The sequence below is a fragment of the Rhinopithecus bieti genome, unplaced genomic scaffold (genome assembly GCF_001698545.2).
Source record: "Rhinopithecus bieti isolate Rb0 unplaced genomic scaffold, ASM169854v2 scaffold_12, whole genome shotgun sequence".
Classification (NCBI taxonomy): domain Eukaryota; kingdom Metazoa; phylum Chordata; class Mammalia; order Primates; family Cercopithecidae; genus Rhinopithecus; species Rhinopithecus bieti.
The window spans coordinates 452,733-472,949 of NW_016803028.1; the positions used below are offsets into that span (position 1 = coordinate 452,733).

A 20,217-nucleotide genomic window follows, 5' to 3' on the forward strand; every position below is an offset into this window, starting at 1 on the left:
CTGAAGAATTTACAGGTGACATGATATAATTTCTAGGCTTTGCTTGAAAATACACCAGCTTCAGAACACCCCCACAAAGAAGCTGAGCGCTGACAAAAACAGAATGCTGCTAGTCATGGAAGCCAGGTGATGGATGCACGAGAAGTCATTTTACTACCTCTACTTTGTCATATGTTTGAAAAACTATAAATAAAATTTGAGAAAGATACAAATATCAGATTAACCTAGTCTCTTGAGTAGGCTGTGAAAGGGTCTCACGTCAAAAGAAGAAACATTTTTTCAAACTCATGGAGCCAGAGGATCCTTAAGAAGTCACTTTAATCCAGCTCATCAACTCTGAGCAGGCCCTTTCACCCATGAAACAAATATTGATGAAGTACCTATTTTGTGCCTGGCACAGCAATAAACAAGACAGACGCACACCCACATGAAGGTTTCAAGTTAGACCACATCTAAGGCATCTAGCCTCTTGAAATCCTTTCTGAATAGGACAAGGAATAGCAAATTAATAATGACAATACACTCATGCAGTGTTTTGCTAAGCACTTTACATGTACGATCACCTTCAATCCCCATAACAGCCCTATCAGGTAGTAGGTAGGTAGCAGTACCATCTCCCTTTTACATGTAGTTTTAAGTGTGTAATTTTAAATGAGGCATACAGCAGTTAAGTGACTTGCTCAAGGTCATCTACCTAGTAAGTAGTATAGGTGAGATCTGAACCTAGGCAATCTGGCTCAAGGGCTTTCGAGCCTATACTCTGAGCCACTGCACTATGAATTCCAAGTCACTCTGGCTGAAGTTAGCTCAATTTAAGTACCAAAAAGATCAGGACAGGCCTGGCAGGCAAGAGCAAGAGGACACATTCTCCGCCAGACCAGAAAATGCTGTTCAGTGCTTAGCACCAAAATGACAGCACTGAAAGGATGAACACTCCAGGCAAAGGCTCATCTCAGCAATTCTGCCAATACTGAGTCAGCAACAGGGTGGCAGGCAGAGCTGGGATCTCCAGGACAGGTGACCCTTGCTCTCTGACAATAGCAGGCACACAGCCAGCGTGGTGCTGGTCAAACAGAGGCAGCAGGCAACACCTCCCAATCCTCCCATTCCATGCTGCACTGGAGATGCTCACCTTGCACCTCTACTCTGATGCAAAGAGGCCTGGGTTACGTACTTTCCCCATACCTTTAGGTGTCCTCCCCCGCCGACTGCCTTCACCAGTTGTTAGAAGTGCCCCTTGATAATCCCACATCCTCGCATCTCATCATGCTTCTATGTCCTCAGCCTGGGCACTTTGGGGCCAACTGATAAGTCAGGGCTCCTTGTAGTGGCCCAGAGCTTCACATATTTCCTTCACCTCTGAGGTACTGATGACCATTTCCTTGAATGGATTATGATATTCCCATCAGGTCAAAGGCTCCTCCCTCCCCAAATTCAAATCTGGGATCAAAATGGTTGACAAATGATCTCTGCTTAAAACTTGACAAAACTCAAAACTGGGCAGAAGCTAGAGTCATCTTCAGGTCCCATGAATCATGTGAGTTCAAGCCCAGAAGTCCCTGGGAGGCCTGCAATAACAAAGATAAGAAAGGGTAACCTGTCTTCTCTCATCAGCTCCAGAACAGAATCTCAACTGGAGCTCCTAGGTCTCCAGCACTCATCTGTCCTTCTTCCCAGGCTCCCTTCACCCTCCTGTGATCTCTATGCAGGCAACTGTGGGCCCAGGACTACTTGTCATAAAAGGAATGGCCTGGCCTCAGTCAGGACTTCTTTTGGATTTTTAAAAATCTAAACAAAGAACTACAATCTGCTTTCTAGCAGTTTCATCAGAGCAGCTTTGGGATGAGGCTCCACCATTCTCTGTATCCACTCTAGGGGACTGCCTCCCAATCTCAGACTTAGCAAGGAGTTAAAACATCAGTTGCTTTCTTTCAGTCATTTCAACAACTATATGTTAAGGAGCTGCTGGTGCCAAGAACAACTCTGGCAAATGAGTGAAATAAAAGTAAAAAAGCAGGATTTAGAAACAGCCCTCTACCCCCTAATCAATGCTAAGTACATTTCCATAGACAGCCAGCCCAGGTACTGAAGGCAGATTCAACATGGAACAACCACCAACATGGATTCAACCACCAATGCCTTTGTCCCAAGCAAGAAGCTGCCTCCTACAGCATTAAGGCAGACAGCCAAGACACAGAAAGGGTTTCATTTAAGAAGAAACTAACAATTAGGATACACACTTACTATATTCATTAACAAAAAAGCAAATATGCTGGATATTTAACTCCCTAAAGCAGTTTTCCTAACAATTTTCCATGTCCAAACTTAACTTTGATGTACCAAATAAGACTGTAAGCCATAGTACAGTAAACAAAGGCATTAAAAAGAATTTTCAAAGTAAAATAAGATTGTACTTAAATTATAATTTTATTAAACATAAGATATATAGATGGTTGTCAAACAGTTTAAAGCTAGCCCACATTTTACACTCAAAATCACATGTTCCTATGATTAAACATAAGTATATATATATATTTTTTTGTCTAAAGACAAAAGAAAAATCTATATTGACCAATCATGGTACATCATGAGACAATTAAATCGTTGTTAATAAAAGAAAATCAGTGTAGTAAAAAACAGTTTGATCACTGAGGTCTTTGCAAAAAGTTTATCATTTAAGTCTGCCAGCTGGCCTTTATCCAGCTGGTCAATACGTTTACAGCCTTAAAAAATAAGACAACTCAAGTAGAGATAAAAAAAAAATTAATCATGCCACAAAGGACAGGAGATCTCCTGAATAGATCTCACCTCTTTATCTTTTCTGTGTCTGCCTCCTACCACCACTTCTCAAAGCAAATGTGTTCTTTGGATACATGGTGGTTTTCCAGTTGCTTGGAGAAAAAGTCTGTCATTGGAGGTGGGCCACAAATATAGAACAAAGTCTCTTTTGAAATATGATCTCTTATCTCCTTCTCCGTTATTCTTCCTTCTACCAAAAACCAGAATAAACACCAAATTAAGCCAGACATGGTTGTATCAGCAAATGAGGAAGGACTAACCACAATTCAGCTACAGTGTTTATTTGCAAGCTCAGTGAGTCTAGTCTTCTTAAGACATTCATAGGACAGCTCCTGTTGGCCTCTGGGGCCAGACCCAAGCAGAGTGCATCTCCAGACTTCCTAAACCTAAGCAAGCAAAGTGGGACGCTCATCGTAACGCACTCTGCAGAAAGGGCCAGCTAGCTTACTGGTGGTCTTTGATGGAGATACAAACTGCCTTCAGCAAAGGAAGTAACTGTTTTATAAAAATCCTTTCAGAGGAAATTATGAGTTGTTTAAATGACCATTAATGGCAAATGGAATCAATTCAGCCAAATCTGGAATATAAATTATTTGTAAGTATACTACAGTGATGATGCAAAGGCCCCTTAAAAAGTGTGAAAAGTACACTTTTAACATAGGCAATAGGAAACCTGTATATAATGAGTAAATCCAACTAAATATCTATTTTTCCATGAGGAATCACCCCAATTCCCCAGATAGTGACATTCCCAGCCAGCAACTTCCAACAATAAAGCATCTACGCTCAACCAACTGGTGTGTCTATCAAATAACTGCATGGAGATAGTCAAAATATCTTTAGGGGACTCACCCGTGATGTACGGCTTGAGTTCTGCACTGATTTGTGTAGTCTGTTTTGTAACATGCAAACTGCATGCAATCTTCTCAGGAAATTCATTTACTAAATCAAGGATATTTTTCTGGAATGTCAAACATATTTGGTCACACTACAATTTTTAAAAATCAAAACAGATGTGCACAACCACTGACGCTGAACCTCGACTCCATTCTGCACACGTCTGCTGCTCTTGCTCTCTACTTAGAGAGATATTGTTTGCAGCCTAGCAGGCCAGAGCATTCAGACTACAGAGGGCTATTTGGCTTTAATTGAAATCTGAATATGCTAACAAGCATATTACCAACTCTCCGGGAGTTTTTTCTTTTTCCTTTTTCTCAAGCATTGGCAATTAAGCAGCAGTTTCACTGACCACAGTTGTGTCTTTAACTGTTTCTGTTCTTTTGTTCATTCCTGCAGCTGCAAAGCAATCCCCAGTGAAAGCTTTCTTCATCAAATGCACTTAGTTTAAACAGATGCAAGTGACGGGGGTTTCATTTACCCAGCTGGGTCCAAACTGCCTAAGTCTTACCTACCCCTGTGATACACCAGTACACTGTAGGTCTCTTGACTGGAATCTCAGGACCCTTGTGACTTTTCTGTTCATCTAACCTCCAGATTCCATCCCATCAAAACCTACCCTTTCCTGTCACTTAACTGGTGGCCCACTCAACATTAGCAGTTTTACTTGTCTTGGGTAAGATGTGTTGGTTAGTTCTCATTTGAGCATGATTAAACCTTGCCAAGCCTTTTGTTTGAACCTCTGCAGAGAAAACAGAACCTAGAGAAAAAACTTTCATGAACAATTAATACCACTACACAAGTTTGCTTACACAAGCTATATCTCCTTTACCTTAAACAGGAGTTCGCTGGTATTTTTTGCACTGTAGAATAGTTGTATTGTTCCTATCTCATATCCACTTCTTTTGTTTGCCTGCTCTCTGAGGAGATCTGCTGCGTGCCGCAGGATGGAAAGCAGAGGGTTAATTCCAACTCCTCCTGCAATCAACACGAGGTTTCTAGAGGCATCCGCAGGCTGAGGGTCAAAGAAGAACTCTCCACCCACTCTCACAGCCACTTCTGAGTCAAGTGTACACTAAGGCAGGAAAGAAAAGATCTTTTAGTCTTTTGTAGCATAGGTCTTAAACCAAAGGTTCTACTTTAATAAAACTGGGTCTATCTCCCGTATTATCAGTGTTTAGGACTATTTTTATAGCTTGCTCCCAATTTTCCCGAGGCCCTGTGAATTAATTCCACTTGCTCATTTTATAGGCCATAGGCTAATCCACCTTCATAATCCATAATGAACAGCCATTCCAACACTGAGAAAAGGAGATGTGCTTCAGTGATTTTACCATTTGTTAACTTCTTAGGCGAGGAACTGGACTGAGGAAAGAGGCAATGGACTCAAAGGCAGGGGACGGCTCTGAAGCATGGGTCTCCTTTATCTGAGTTGTGTTTCTGTGTTCTAACCAAAGCTGAGAAACAGGATGTGGCAAATGTCACTAGACTGTCTACCCTGGGTTCATCAAGGCTGAAAAGTGTAAGTACTGGTGCTCCCTCTTGATCCTCAGTAAGGCAAAGCCAGACCAGCTCTACAGGCTTAGACCAGCCCTGCAATACTGTTCAGTGCTGTTCCCTTCTCCCTAGAGAAACAAGAACAGGCAGCCAGAGGCTTCGTACCAGGGAGTATCACATAGACCTATCTAGATAAAGCACCTACTATTTGGTGAGGTCACTTATGCCTGTAATACCATCAGAGTTGCATGTACTGTTTTTCTCAGTGGGGATGCTATTGCTTCTGATGAACGTGTTTGGGAAACTTGTGATGACATTTTTTATTGTCACAATGATTTGGGGAATCCAACTGGCATTTAGAGGGCAGGGCCAGAGACGCTAGAGATCCTACAAAATTCATGGTTTCCCAGAGCTGGCTCCTACTAACCTGGTGGTCAATTCTACAGGAATTTTGTAAGAAAGTTTCTACTGGTAGTTTGAAATCAGCCATTGTAGGAGTACTTACAGCACAGAAATCAGCAAATGATACAACTCAGATAAATTCAGATAGCTGGTTTGCCAGCACACCATTATCTACAATGCACAAGACTGTCCTGCACAATGACTTGTGAATGGCCCAAAAGACATTCTTATAGGTGAAAACTGGTTTATAATGATCTAAGACTAGACCCTAGCTCATTTTACAAATAAACTCAGTAGCCACAATGTAGATTGCACTTTGTTGTGTTCAGAACTTGACCAAGCATGTTCAATGTTCTGGAAAATCACATTCCAGTTAGTGACATGTGTCACCCACACAACACATCTTTATCACCTGCATCTGTAGACAGTGTATTCATGGTGATTCTATGTTTAGGCATGGCATCTGATTACTTCATTCTATCTTCAAGTTAGATCTGCCTAACCATTTGTGTTTTAAAATACATATTCTTTGATTATGGATCACTTTTGTTTATTCCTCCTTTGTATTATAGTTAGAGAATTATGTTATTAAAAAAAACTATGGGTACATTACATTAACTATGATTTTCATTTCAGGACAGTTCTAGAAAGGGGCATTGGATCTGACAGAGTTGGTAACCCCTTGTTTGGAAAAAAACCACTGATCTAGGAGTCAAAAGACTGAATTTTAATCATGGCCCCTATGAAATCCAGCAAGTCCCTTAAATTCTGAGCCTCTGCTGCCACTCCTGAAAAACGGGTGCCAGCACCTGCACTGCCCATCTCACAGGGTTGGTCTGAACATGGACTGACTCACAGTAGGGGGAACTCGCTAGTATCCGGCTCTAAGAAGGAATTTTGGTCGTTGCAGCTGTCACAAAACAAAAAGTGTTGGCGATACCAGCTTCCTGCTTCTCTGTCACTAAAAAACAGATTCCAGGAATAAAGAAACTTATATTAAGAGCGTAGATTTCTCCCATTACATGTTCCTGGCATAAATCAACTAAATGAATCCCCTCCTAAGAAGTAATAACACATCACATGCTTTTTGAGAACCAAACCCTTAGCATTCACAGCTTGGCACCTTGCATGTCAGGTGAGCAGTAAGTACTTCTGGACATGACTTTCATTTGGGCTCTGCAAGTTAAAGATGAGTTAAATTTAGAGAATATCTAAGAAAACGAAAATTATTTGAATTCACAAAACATGTCTTTTTTGGTAAAGAACTGTTAAATGAATGGATACCCTTTCTCTCGGGGAAAATGTCTGAACTTAACTATTTTAAATATGTGGGAGATTTTTACATGAATGGTGATAAGTGGGTTTTCGTTTTTGACAAAAGAAATTAGCAGCAAGGGAACATTCAGTTAGGAATAACTAAAATCTAGGAATTGCCACAGTGGCTACCAAAGTGCTTTAAAATATTCTTTTAAGTCTCAAAAATAGAATTTAAGATACAAGAGGCTCTGCCTAAAGATGACAATGAATTTCATCTCCTATATCCTCTTTCCCTCCCTCTCTTGCTTGCCTGTGCAGTTCTCTCTTTATCTATAAGAATCAGAGTGAAAGAGACTGAAATAATTTTCTCCAATGGCCATCTCTGGCATGCTTAGTAATGACAAAAAAGAAAGCCTCTAGGTTCTTGTTTTTAGAAACCAGAGTATTTTCAACTCTAAAGTTGGCAAGAAAATGTGCCCCAGGGGAAGATAATACTCAAGAAGCCTGTATTATCCTTGACACAAAATAATCTTCAGGAGGTCTGTCTTCTGATTTGGTAGCACCTGGGAAGAATTAAAAGCCACCTGTGTCTTTTTGTTGATTAATAAAAACTGCGAGGGTAACATGAACACAAGACTCAAAGTACTGTACACTGTAATATGTAAGTGAGTAAAAGGACATTACTTTCAATTACACAGCAATGTATCTAATTTTGGTATAGATTTTCTACTTGTGAAATAAACAACCTTTCCACAGCAACTGGAGCTAAGCACACAATAGCTGTCTAGAACCCTTTACTCTGCCAAGAGCTTGAGCCAAAGCAGATAAAATAAAGGAAGACATTTATGGCACTTCATTCCATGTCTCAACGGTGCAGCCTGCTGCCACCCAGACACTCACGCGCCTCCATTGTCCACTATAATGGCTTAATAAGACAAATCCTCAGGAGGAAAATAGCCACCTGAAAACAGTTCCAAGAAAAATCTGACTTCATAAAGGCTGTCTGCAACTCCCACTGGGTAGAGTAGAGCAGGCACTAGAATTAGGATGTGCATTCAAGCAATATCATTTTGAGATTTTCCACAGCCTGTAGGAATAAGTTCCTTCACTGAAATGCCAATGAGGCATGAAATCAAGCAGGAAGCTGTGGACCGGGACCAGGCCAAGTTGCCTGAGAAGCTAAGGATAACAGGGAGGATGGGGAGATGTTCATGGCACTAGGAGCTGGCATGGCTATGCTTATTTCAACTCTGAGCAAGGGGCATGCGGACACCTCGTTGCTCTCACCCCAGCAGCATATTTCAGCACCTCCAGGAGCAGCCTAGAGCCAGTAATGAATGGAAAATCCACAGAGAATCCAAAAAGGAATGAGGCAGCTGAGGCCACACTGACAGAGAGACTCAGAAGGTTGCAGGGTGAAAATGTGACAGGACACATTTACAATGGAAATGCCTACACAGGCATCTGGGGGTTATCCTGGACAGACATAACTTGATGTGTAAACCACAAGAATATATTGTGTTGCTCCTGCACATTTTTAAAAAATTATTTTAAAAATTTCCTTAACAGATATCTTTTTCTTTTGGTATACGGTTCTATTAATTTTAACACACATATAGATCTGGGTAACAACCATCAAAATCAAAACATATACTAGTTCTATCACCCCCTGAAAATATTCCCCTGTGCTATCGATCCTACTTTTACAGTCATCTCAACCCCAGTCAACCACTGATTTGTTTCCCATCATTATATCTATGTCTTCCAGAATATGACAAAAATGGGATTTTACAGTATGTAACCTTTTGGGACTGCCTCCTTGCATTCAACAGAATGCCTCTGAGATTCGCCCACATTGTTGTGTGCATCAATAATTCATCTCTTTAATAGTCCCTTGTATGAATATATCACAGGTTATCCATTCACCTGCTGAGGGACATTTGGGTTGTTTCTAAAAGTTTTAAATAATTATGAGTAGAACTGCTATAAATATTCATGCTATGCTTTTATATAAACACATCCTTCACTTCTCTAAGACCCTCAGAAGTGGTAATGCTGGATCATATGTTAAGTGTATGTTTAACTTTATACAAAACTGCTAAAACGCTTTCCAGATTGGCTGCACTATTTTGCATTCCCACTAGCAATATAAGCAATATATGAGAGTTTCAGTTGCTCCACATCCTTGCCAGCACTTGGTATTGTCAATATTTTTAATTTTAGACACTGGACTACATCTGTAGTGGTATCCCACCACATATAGTTTTAATTTACATTTCCCTCAGGGTTAATGATGTTTGAATACCTTTCATTGCTTACTTGCCATCCTCATATCCTTTTTTAGTGAAATGTCTATTCAATCCTTTGTCCATTTAAAAAAATCATTGTTGCTTGTTTTCTTTTTGTTGACTTTTGAGATTTCTTTATATATTCTAAATTCAAGCCCTTTGTTAGATATCTGATTTGTAAATATTTTCTCCCAGTCTGTAGCTTGGTTTTAAATTGTGTTAAATGCCTTTTGTAGAAAAAGTTTTAATTTTGACCATGTCCTATCATCAATCTTTTCTTTGATGGATCTTGCTTTTGGTATTGTGCTTAAGAATTTTACCTACTCTCAAGTTCCAAATATCTCCTGTTTTCTTCCAGAACTTTTATAGTACCATGTTTTACATTTAGATCTACAACCCATTTTGAGTTAATTCTGAATATAAAGCATGAGGTTTACATTTAGGTTGAAGGTTTTTTGTTGTTTGCATCTAGATGCAAAATTGTTCCTGAACTATTTGTTGAAAAGGTTATCCTTTTGCCATTCAATTTTTCCACTGAATCTAGCACCTTTGTCAAAAATTAAGTGACCATATATGTCCATCTATTTCTGAGCTCTTTATTTTGTTACATTATTTGATGTGTCTCTCCTTTCACCAATACCATACTGTTTTGAATGCTGTAGCTTTATCTTAGCCTTATTTGATTAATGTGATTCTTCTCACTTTATTCTTCTTTTTCAAAATCGTTTTAGCTATTTTTTGTTCCATACAAATTTTAAAATCACTTTGTCCATATCTATAAAAAATCCTGTTGAGAGTCTGATTAGTGTTAGGTTAAATCTATAAATCAATTTAAGGAGAACTAACTTCTTTACTATGTTGAGTTTTCCAATCTACGAACACAGTACATCTCTCTATTTACCCATGTCTTCTTTGATTTCTTTCGTGTGATTGAAATGAACTGAGCTTTTTTTTTGGACTGTTTGCAAGAGGGTCCCATATTGGGGGACGGGCCAGAGAGCATCCTAAGCTAGCTGGTTTTCACAACACAGAAGTTCTCTTCAGCTACTACAGGACATATTAGTTCCTACAAACATGGTTTGTCTGTGTGATTCTTTGCATGCTTTCTCTCCTAACTGAACCTTGCTGCGTCTGGGTGGGCCTTCTACAGCCACAAAACTCAACTGTGTTTCCATACTCTCTTTCGCAGACAAGAGCTGTAACTCCCACCCCACTCCCTCATGTATTTTTGTTGATGCTCTATGAAATTTGCTATTCTTGGCCTCTCTCCTCTACTTATTTCCATGTGGCTCCTACAGAAACCCCAAAATTCTCTGCAACGTTTAAAAATATACTAGAGTGTGTTTCCAAGTTTTGCTGAAAATAGAGTTTTTGTTTTCTTTTTCCTTTGTTGATTCTCAATGATTTCCAGGAAACAGGAAAATGCTGTTTTTGAAGCCATATTTGTACTGGTATGTGTTTTTGGTAAAGAAGGTAAGAAAATGCCTGGGATGGGATAGAGGTTGTTGGTAAATATAGAAGACACTCTTGTAAAGAAGAGAAAGTGAAAGGAAAAGGAAAATGATAGAAAAGGCAAAAAGTGAAAAGGATAGAAAGGTCAAAAACTAAGACAACAAGTAACTGATCTGCTCTGAGCTCATTCTTTGTTATCAGCGTTCTAGTCGGTAATGACAGGCAGCTTCTTTAGGATTGTGTTGAGCCCTGTGGTGAAGTAAGGGTTATTAACAGCAGTCAAATTGGATTCTCTCTCAGAATCCCAAGTGAAGAGCTTTCCAGACACTGAAACGGAGAGGCAATGGCACCGTGGATTTAGCTGTGCTCACCTCTGGGAAGAAGCAGTACTATGTAATCAGATAGTTTCCCCTCCAAAAATGACAGAATAATTTAATTCCCTTTATTTAGGATGGTTAAGACAAAATAATCTGATTTATAGATTTACCATTTATAAGACACAAAGAGCCAACTTTTTAGAACTTGTCTAAAATATAAAATATTTTAATTCTAAAGCAGTATTCAACTGAATACCATTTGGTGACCCAGAAAATATCTCCAGGTCCCAAAGTCTCTGACTCATACTTAATGCATCAAAATTTCTTTGACCTTTCTTAGAAGCTCTTTGTGGGCATGTACCCTTCTATTCAAGCCCAGGTTTCTTAGGTGAATCGAATGAACTTAACACAAATTTTGTGGGTGGCAGAGATTCCCAGATCATCGAGTTTAAACAAGCAGTTTGCTTACCGTATTGTGAACCCAGAGGGCAGGAGGGTGGTTTGTATATTTCACTGCCAATTCTATCATTCTCTCTTGTTCTAGCAGTCTGGGACTGGAGCATATTGAAAACCCACCAACCACAGAGACTCCTGGAATAAAAAAATCAACCCTAAAAGGAAAGCCAAATAAATGATTATTGTTGAAGCCATTTTAAAAATTGGTAAGTTAAACAAAATTGATAAACCTTTAACAGACTAGGAAAAAATTACTAAAATCAAGAATAAAAGAAGAGACATCATCACAAAGGCTTATAGAAATAAAAAGAATTATAAAGGAATTCTATGAACAACTATATGCCAAAAAATTAGCTAACTTACATGAAATGCAAAAATTTCCTAAAATGACATAAACTACCAAATTTGACTCAAGAAGAAAGAAAATTTGAGCAGACTCCTAACAAGTTAAAGGATTGAGTTAATAATTTTAAAAACTTCCCACAAAGAAAAGCTCAGGCCCAGGCCAGGCGTGGTGGCTCACGCCTATAATCCCAGCACTTTGGGAGGCCAAGGTAGGTGGATCCTCTGAGGTTAGGAGTTTGAGACTAGCCTGACCAATATGGTGAAACCCCATCTCTACTAAAAAAAAATACAAAATATTAGCCATGCATAGGGGTGCATGCCTGTAATCCCAGCTACCTGGGAAGCTGAGGCAGGAGAATCACTTGAACCTGGGAGGCAGAAGCAGTGAGCCGAGATTGCGCCATTGTACTCCAGCCTGGGCAACAAGAGCAAAACTCCATATCAAGAAAAAAAAAAAAAAGAAAGAAAGGCTCAAGTCCAGATGGCATCCTGGTAAGTTCTGCCAGACATTTAAAAATTAATACTAATCCTTCAAAATCTATTCCAAAACAGAAGAGAACACTTCCCCACTCATTTTATGAGGTCAGTATTACCCCCATACCAAAGCCAGACAAAGACATTGAAAGAAAACTACAGACCAGTATCCCTTCTGAATTTAGGTACAAAAATTCCAGGAATACAAGGTTGGTTTAACATCTGAAAATAAATAAATATAATACACCATTCAGTAGAATAAATGAAAAAACCCATATGATCATCTCAGTAGTCAAGAGAAAAGACATCTGACAAAATCCAACACTTTTTCATAACAAAAATACTCAAAATTAGGAATAGTTGGGAACTTTCTCAACCTGATAAAGGGCATACAAAAGACCCATACCTAACATCCTACTTAATGGTGAAACGCTGAAAGTTTCCCCGCTAAGAGACACAAGATAAGGATGTCTACTTTTCACCACTCCAACTCAACATTGTACTAGAGGTTCTAGCCAAGGTGAGTAAACAAGAAAATGAAATAAAAGGTATTCAGAACAACAAACATCTTACTTACTGGTGAAAGGCTGAAAGTTTCCCCCCCAAAAGAAACAAGATAAGGATGTCTATTTTTACCACTCCAACTCAACATTGTACGTTCTAGCCAAAGTAAGTAAACAAGAAAATGAAATAAAAGGCATTCAGATTGCAGAGGTGGAAGCTGCAGATGGTATGCTGTCATATATAGAAAATACTAATGTATTCACTAAAAAGATATTAGAACTAATAAATTCAAATAAGTTTGCAGGATACAAGATCAACAGACAAAAATCAACTGTATCTCTATACACTAGCAATGAACAATCCAAAAGTGAAATTTAGAAAACCAATTACACTTATAATAGCATAAAAAAGAATAAAATAACTGGGAATAAATTTAACAAAATAAGTGTAAGACTTATACAATAAAAACTATAAAACACCACTGGAAAAAAGATCTAAGTAAATGGAAGCATATCCCATGTTCATGGCACGGAAGACTTAATATTGCTAAGATGGCAATACTCCTCAAATTGATCCACAGATTCAATGCAATACCTACTAAAACCCTAGGTGGTTTCATTGTAGAAATTGACAAGTTGATCATAAAATTCATATGGAAATTTGAGGAACCCATAATCATCAAAACAATCTTGAAAAAGAAGTTTACATTTGTGGGACTCACAGTCCTGATTTCAAAAGTTACTACAAAGCTGCAGTAATGAAGACACTGTTGTACTGACATAAGGATAGACATGTAGATCAATGGAAAAGAATGGAATGTCCAGAAATAAAGCCTTAAATTGATGGTGAATTGATTTTTGACAAGAGTGCCAAAGCAATTTAATGGCAAAAGAACAGTCTACTCAACAGTGGCACTGGGAGAACTGAATAACCACATACAAAGAATGAATTTGGACCCCTATCTCACAACATATACAAAAATTAGAAGCAATTTAATGGTAAAAGAACAGTCTATTCAACAGTGTCACTGGGAGAACTGAATAACCACATACAAATAATGAATCTGGACCCCTATCTCACAAAATATACAAAAATTAGAGTAGAAACTTAAATGTAAGAGCTAAAATAATAAACTCTTAGAAGAAAACACAGGAGTAAAACTTCATGGCAATGGCTTCTTAGATATGACCCCAAACCAAAAAGGTTGGAAAAAAAATAGAGAAACAGATTTCACCAAAATTTAACACTCTGTGCTACAAATGTTATTATCAAGAAAGTCAGGGCCGGGCGCAGTGGCTCATGCCTATACAAATTCCAGCAATTTGGGAGGCCGAGGTGGGCGGATCACCTGAGGTCAGGAGTTCGAGACCAGCTTGGCCAACATGGTAAAACCCCGTATCTACTAAAAATACAAAAATTAGCTGGGCATGGTGGCACACGCACCTGTAGTCCCAGCTACGTGGGAGGCTGAGGTAGGAGAATCACTTGAACCCGGGAGGCAGAGGTAGCAGTGAACTGAGATCACGCCACTGCACTCCAGCCTAGGCGACAGAGTGAGACTCCATCTTAAAAAAAAAAAAAAAAAAAAGAGAGAGAAAGTTCAGAAGACAATCTACATAATGGGAAAAAATATTTTTGAATAGTGTATCTATTAATATTAAGGCACTTGCATTCAGATTATATAAAGAAGTCTTACAACTCAGTAATAAAGAGATAATCAAATAAAAATGGGCAAAATACTTTTAATTAATATTTCTTCGAAGAAGATATATAAATCGCTAATAAGCACATGAAGAGATGTTCAACATCAATAGTCATTAGGGCAATGTAAGTCAAAATCATAATGAGCTGCCACTTCACACCCACTTGGATGGCTATAATCAAAGAGACAAACAATAGTGTTAGGGTCTGGAGAAATAAGAACACTTACACATTGCTGGTGGGAATGTAAAATGGCACAGCCACTCTAGAAAACAATTTAGTAGTTCCTGAAAATGTTAAACACAGTTAGCATATGACCCAACAATTCCACACCTAGGTTTAGACCCAAGATAGGTGAACCTGTATGTCCACTCAAAAACTTATATACGAATGTTCATGGCAGCATTATTCACAATAGCCCCAAAGTGGAAACAATCTAAATGTCCATCAGCTGAAGATATAAACAAAATGTGGCATAGAATGAAGTACTGATATAGGCTACAACACAGATGAACCCTGAAATCATGTTAAGTGAAAGAAGCAAATCACAAGACCACATGCTGTACTGTATGATTCCACTGGTATAAAATGTCCATAAGAGACAAATCCACAAAGACACAATAGATTAGTGGTCTCTAAGCCAGGCAGGAGGATGGGGAATGAATAATAATCATTACAGAGTTTCTTTCTGGGTAAAAATGTTCTAAACGTGATTACGCTGATAGGTGCACAACTCTGTTAATATACTAAAACCTCTGAATTGTACACTTTAAATGTTTGAATTTTATATGAATATATCTCAACATAACAATCTTTTTAAGTTTTAAAAAGTATGAAAAAAGTGGCAAGAAAAGCAACAAAAACTCTCCCACTAGCATTTGACAGACTTAATAGGCTGATATGGCCTTTGAGTTACACAAGTCTTAACATTTCCTTCTTTTCTTCTAACCACATCCTATAGTCTAGAACTCCTGGGTTTCAAGCTTTCAATAATTCTATGCCACAGAAACCCTTTTTTGGTGAGGATTCTAGGAAGTGCAATAAACCTAGTCACATGCCAAGAAATATGTATTGGAACACAGAACCACAAAAAATTCTCATCCCCATATCCGGGAAACATAAACATTTAATCTAGGCATTTCACAGCCATCACAACAGCAAAAAGTATCATCCTTCCCCAGTTGGTTACCTACATACAGGCCTAAAAGAAAAACACAAGATGTTCTCTAATCTGATCTATGACCTTAAAAAAATATTCTCCTGCAGTCTATGGCCTTACATTTCCAGTCATTTATTATAAGTCTTTAAAAACCAGTTCTGGATTGGAAGTGCTCCAGAAAAGGTCTTCAGCCAACTTTAACCTATTTTCACTTGACTCTTTTCCATGAGTACTTTAACTTTCTTTTCATTTCTGACAAGATAAAAATTTAAAAGACTATCGTTAGCATTTGTTAACACAGTTGCTATATGCTATCACAGAGGAGGTATACAAAAATCTCCATCATATCCATGTTTAAAAAATAAACACATTAATGAGCTACTTTTGCTGCTTCATCTCCTGAACTACAGTGCCCTCTGCTGCTCAATGCTGATGATGACCATTCTCTCAGTTGAATGAAAGGGAACTCTCTTCTCTAGTAACTCTGGAGAGCTACCTTTGGGGAAAAAAGGACTTCTTCATTAAAAAATACAGAATTTAAGTTATATAAAAACTTCATCCGAATGGATTTAAGAAAATATGTACAATACATATTTCGTAAAACATCTATCCAAGAAAGAATTAAACTTTAAATACACACCTTTAAAAATGTCCTTTGCAGGATGAGCACTCGTGGAGCCATGAGTTAAAGCCCTTACTATATACCCAATGAGTGAGTGTACGCAGAAGGAGCCTAGGTGCGCAGTAAAGCAGTGGATGTCCACATCCAACCATGACACACCAGGCAGCCGGGTCCTGTGCACAAAGGGAGCCCCAGTGCCAAGCACACAGCAGCTATACTATGAGATCCCAGAACTCTTTAGTCCTTTCCTGCAGTTCTCAGAGCCCCTCACTCATTCACCTAATCCAAATATCAAGGAGAGCACCTGTCTACCATATACAGGCACTGTGGTACTGGCTAGAGGTACAAAGATGCATGTATGTCTTAGTTCCTGCCCTCAATGAACCCACTCTAAGAGGAGGAAAATTAACAAATACATACAATTAAATGGACAATGATAAAATCTGCTTAGCGTAGCGGGGCAAGGCAGAGGAAGGAGGAGTCAATTCTACCAGGAGTAGGGGAATTAAGAAAGACTTCACAGAAGAGATGCCCTTTAAACAGTCTTAAAAGACACACAGTGCTCACCAGATAAGCAATGGTGGAGAACACAGTTTGAAAAAAGATGCCAAGGAATACAGTGCTGTGTTACGTGTAGTCCTGTGAGAATCAGGGCTGCCACACATGGTCGTGTAGGCTGTAAGGATGTCATCTATCTACAGTGTGGCAGCCCTGCTCAAGGGTAGGGGTAAAGTCATATGTCTCTAATCTTGCTCCTCTAATGTTTCTTCTTGGTGTCCTCTTTCTCTCAGTAGGGCTCAAAGTTACTTTCTAGCATCTAAACTTATGTTACCTTGTAGAAAGTCACACACACTAAGACCAGGAATTCCCTCCACTCTGTGAAAATGCTTTGGCCTTAGCTCCCCTCAGGAGGCATGCTATAACCAGCCAAGTGTGGACTGAGTACTGACTGGGGCATCAGTGATGACACCGTGGTGATGAGCCCCCACTCCTGCCTGGCCTGCCGCTCTTCCAATCAACAGGTTCACTGCAGGGAAACTGACCAAGGAGAGAAGAACTGGAATCTGTCCCCTAGGCCTTATCAGCACATAAGATCTAACTGATTGAATGAAATACTTATTAGCAATAACAAAAGCTAAACTCAAACAAATAAAGTTAACATTAGGCATTATGCTAAACACTTTAATTATCCCAAAACATAGGAATACTACTGTTCCCCCTTTGAAGATATGAGAACTGAAGCCCAGACAAATAAGGAAACTGACCACATCACAGAGCTAGCTGGTAGAAAGCAAGCATGTGAGCTGAGCAGTCTCTAGGGCACTAAGCGACAACACACTGCTACCCACAGTAGCATAACCAACGCCGGAGGCAGGCGGTGAGCACCACAGCCAAATGTGAATCTAGAAACTCAGGGCAGCTGCACACTGTGTGAGGACTAGTGGTGGCATGCTCCAGACCCAAGAGCGAGTGCCAATCTTTCCATCCCAAGAGAGAGGAATCCTGGTCAAGGGCAGGCCTCACCAAGGAGCTAACAAGTGGTAGGCCTACTAGTAAGATGAACCAAGAAGTTCAACCCTGATCACGTGAGAAATGTTTTGAGGTGGTTCTGCCTTTGGCCTTTCTCTCAGAATTGGATTGCTAGAGTTCTTGGAACTGGTTTCTTGCCACAGGAACCAGTCCTCTCTGCAAGGCCCAGTAAGAACACAGTGTAGTGCAAAAAGAGCCCCTTGAGGCCTACATCTGATCTATGCCGAAGGTGTCTACATGGGGATCTGTGGCCAAAGCTCCAGCTAGTCACAGACAACATTCATTTATTTAGAGTTGCGCCTGGAACCTCATTCTCAGAGTTTGGTAGGTGTCAGAGGAAGCCACTAGTCAAAACTTCAGAGATGTGGAATCATGGCCCTATCTCTTACCCCAAAGATAAGCCCGACAGCAACCCTCTCCTTGATTTCTAGCAGCTCTCCAGTCTGATAATCCTAACATCAGAAACTGCATGGCAGCCACATTCTCACTCCCTCTCCCTAATCCTTGCCTTCTTCTCCAAAGTGCCACATGGCAGTTACTACCAAGCTGATGGTCTGAGAGAGCCTAGAGCACAAAGCCATCCAAGCAACAGCATGGAAGGGACAGACACTGCCAATCTCAGTAAAATGGCCATTCTGTAACCATAAGGTCAAATATCAAAAGGAACTCAAAACCCCTGGAACCATAAATCAATGGTAAGGGTACAATCTGTTGAAAGAGGAGGGCCCAGGGGCCTGGAATGAATGCTGATCAACACCTGGGGGGAAAGCGTCACCACTACCAGCCAGCGATCCTTATCCCCCAAGTCCGACCTCCGAAGAAGTCTGACAGGCACAGACTAAAACGAGGCCTAAATTCAGTGAAATGGCCAAATCCATTCATTGGGATGTATACATGACACCAAACCCAAATCATTTCATCTTGAGAATCACAGTAGGACTCTGTTTTTAAAAATATCACTAGGGAATGAGGACATTTTCTTATCAGGTAACTGAGGTTAGCAAGTGCAATACATTTGCAGGCACACCACAGTGGCAGCACAATAACCAATGCACAGGCTTTTCCTAACCAGGAGGCTGGGTCTGAGTCTTGGCAGGATTCAGAGTTGAAAGCAGAGAGACAGTGCTGTGCACAGTACACAAACACTTCCACAGAAAGGAAATATGGAAAACCAGATCATTACAATTAAAGTTTCCACTTTTCAATATAATGACTGCTAAACCATTTTTGAAGGGTAAATATGTTGCCCACCCCCTAAAACGGGCAAAATGCATTTAATGTGTATCATCGAACATGTGCAAAGATTGCAGCAAATTGCTTCACAAACCCAAATTATTGCAATCAGCATCTTGTTTTCTAGTTCTAAATTCAAAGGCAAACTATTAACACACAAGACTGCGAACTCTTGCTATTATCACACTTGCTATTATCACACATCCTCCTTCTAACAAAACCACATTTCCAGATGGACTGCCAAAATTAGTCAAGTGACTCCTAAGAAACACTATTAAGACTGACAGGCCAAAAATCCATTTAGAAATGAATGCTTTATTTAAATAAAGGACACACACACCCAAACACACCTTTCCTAGGGAAATTCAAGTTGCTTTCTTTACAACTGAACTTAATTGAAGCTCAGGGAGGCCCCACTCGGAGGGAAAGGGAGACAGCTGAGCTGTTACCCAGGCAGCATGCTCATCAGTACTGAGTCAAATGGGACAGACTTATGATTTGTGTGGGGGTTCTGGGGAGCTGGGCCTGATTGGGGAATCCTAATAACAAATTAGGCAAAGTATTTAAATTCAACCCAGATAAGGTACGTATGATAGAAGAATTCAGTCAAGAGGGTAGTGAGCCCTGTGATGACGTCACTAGTTCCTCTTCTCTTCAGGATACTTTGTTTACTCTGCATTGGACACAAAGAAGACTACCTTTTAAAAACCTATGAAATCTCCTGCAACATGTAACTCAAGGAGATTAGATTACTGAAGTGCAATCTGTTAGCAGCCATTCCTGAAGAGTGTTAATTATCAGAGCTGTCAGTTCCATGGGCCAGAACTAGCTTTATTTCAAGGTAGAAAACTCAAGACAGCAATTTTCATATATGACTGAAGGAGCCACGGGCTCAAAACCCAAGTGGGCTCTGAGGCCAGGAAAGGAATCAGATCTGCGCCAACAAAGACTCACCTTGAGGAGATATGATTTAGAACTCCTCTTCCTCAAGGGAATGGCTAGCCAAAGAAGTCTTTTCCAGAAGAAAAAATAATCCCCTTCCATCTGATGGCACCTTCTTAAACATACACACTTGGAACACAGAACAGTCACTTACCACTGGCCAGCTTTAAAGGAAAAGTCTTGATCAGCAACAAGCAAGCGGAGGCTCTTCACTGACGGTGACTCACTGGCAGCTCCACACACCTTAGCTGCTGACACAATCTAAAACCAAAAGATGAACTGTGGCTGAGGTTAGTGCGTACACAGCACAAGGGACAAATGGTGGCATCCTGGGAACTAAGG

The 20,217-nt window shown here is 39.8% G+C and overlaps 1 protein-coding gene across 3 annotated transcripts in view; it reads right to left on the reverse strand.

Annotated features, from left to right (window-relative positions):
- Nucleotides 1–301: 301 nt before the first annotated feature.
- Nucleotides 302–20,217, reverse strand: part of OXNAD1 (oxidoreductase NAD binding domain containing 1) — a 43,654-nt gene continuing 23,738 nt past the window's right edge. For 2 of the 3 annotated variants that reach the window (XM_017880378.1, XM_017880513.1), the window contains 5 exons: nucleotides 20,030–20,136; nucleotides 11,379–11,520; nucleotides 4,529–4,771; nucleotides 3,652–3,760; nucleotides 302–2,989 (listed from right to left, as the gene is read on the reverse strand). In XM_017880378.1, the coding sequence (XP_017735867.1) occupies nucleotides 2,835–2,989; nucleotides 3,652–3,760; nucleotides 4,529–4,771; nucleotides 11,379–11,520; nucleotides 20,030–20,136 (756 nt within the window). In that variant the 3' untranslated portion in view covers nucleotides 302–2,834. The remainder of the gene's footprint in view (nucleotides 2,990–3,651; nucleotides 3,761–4,528; nucleotides 4,772–11,378; nucleotides 11,521–20,029; nucleotides 20,137–20,217) is intronic. The other variant, XM_017880437.1, reaches the window with a different exon arrangement.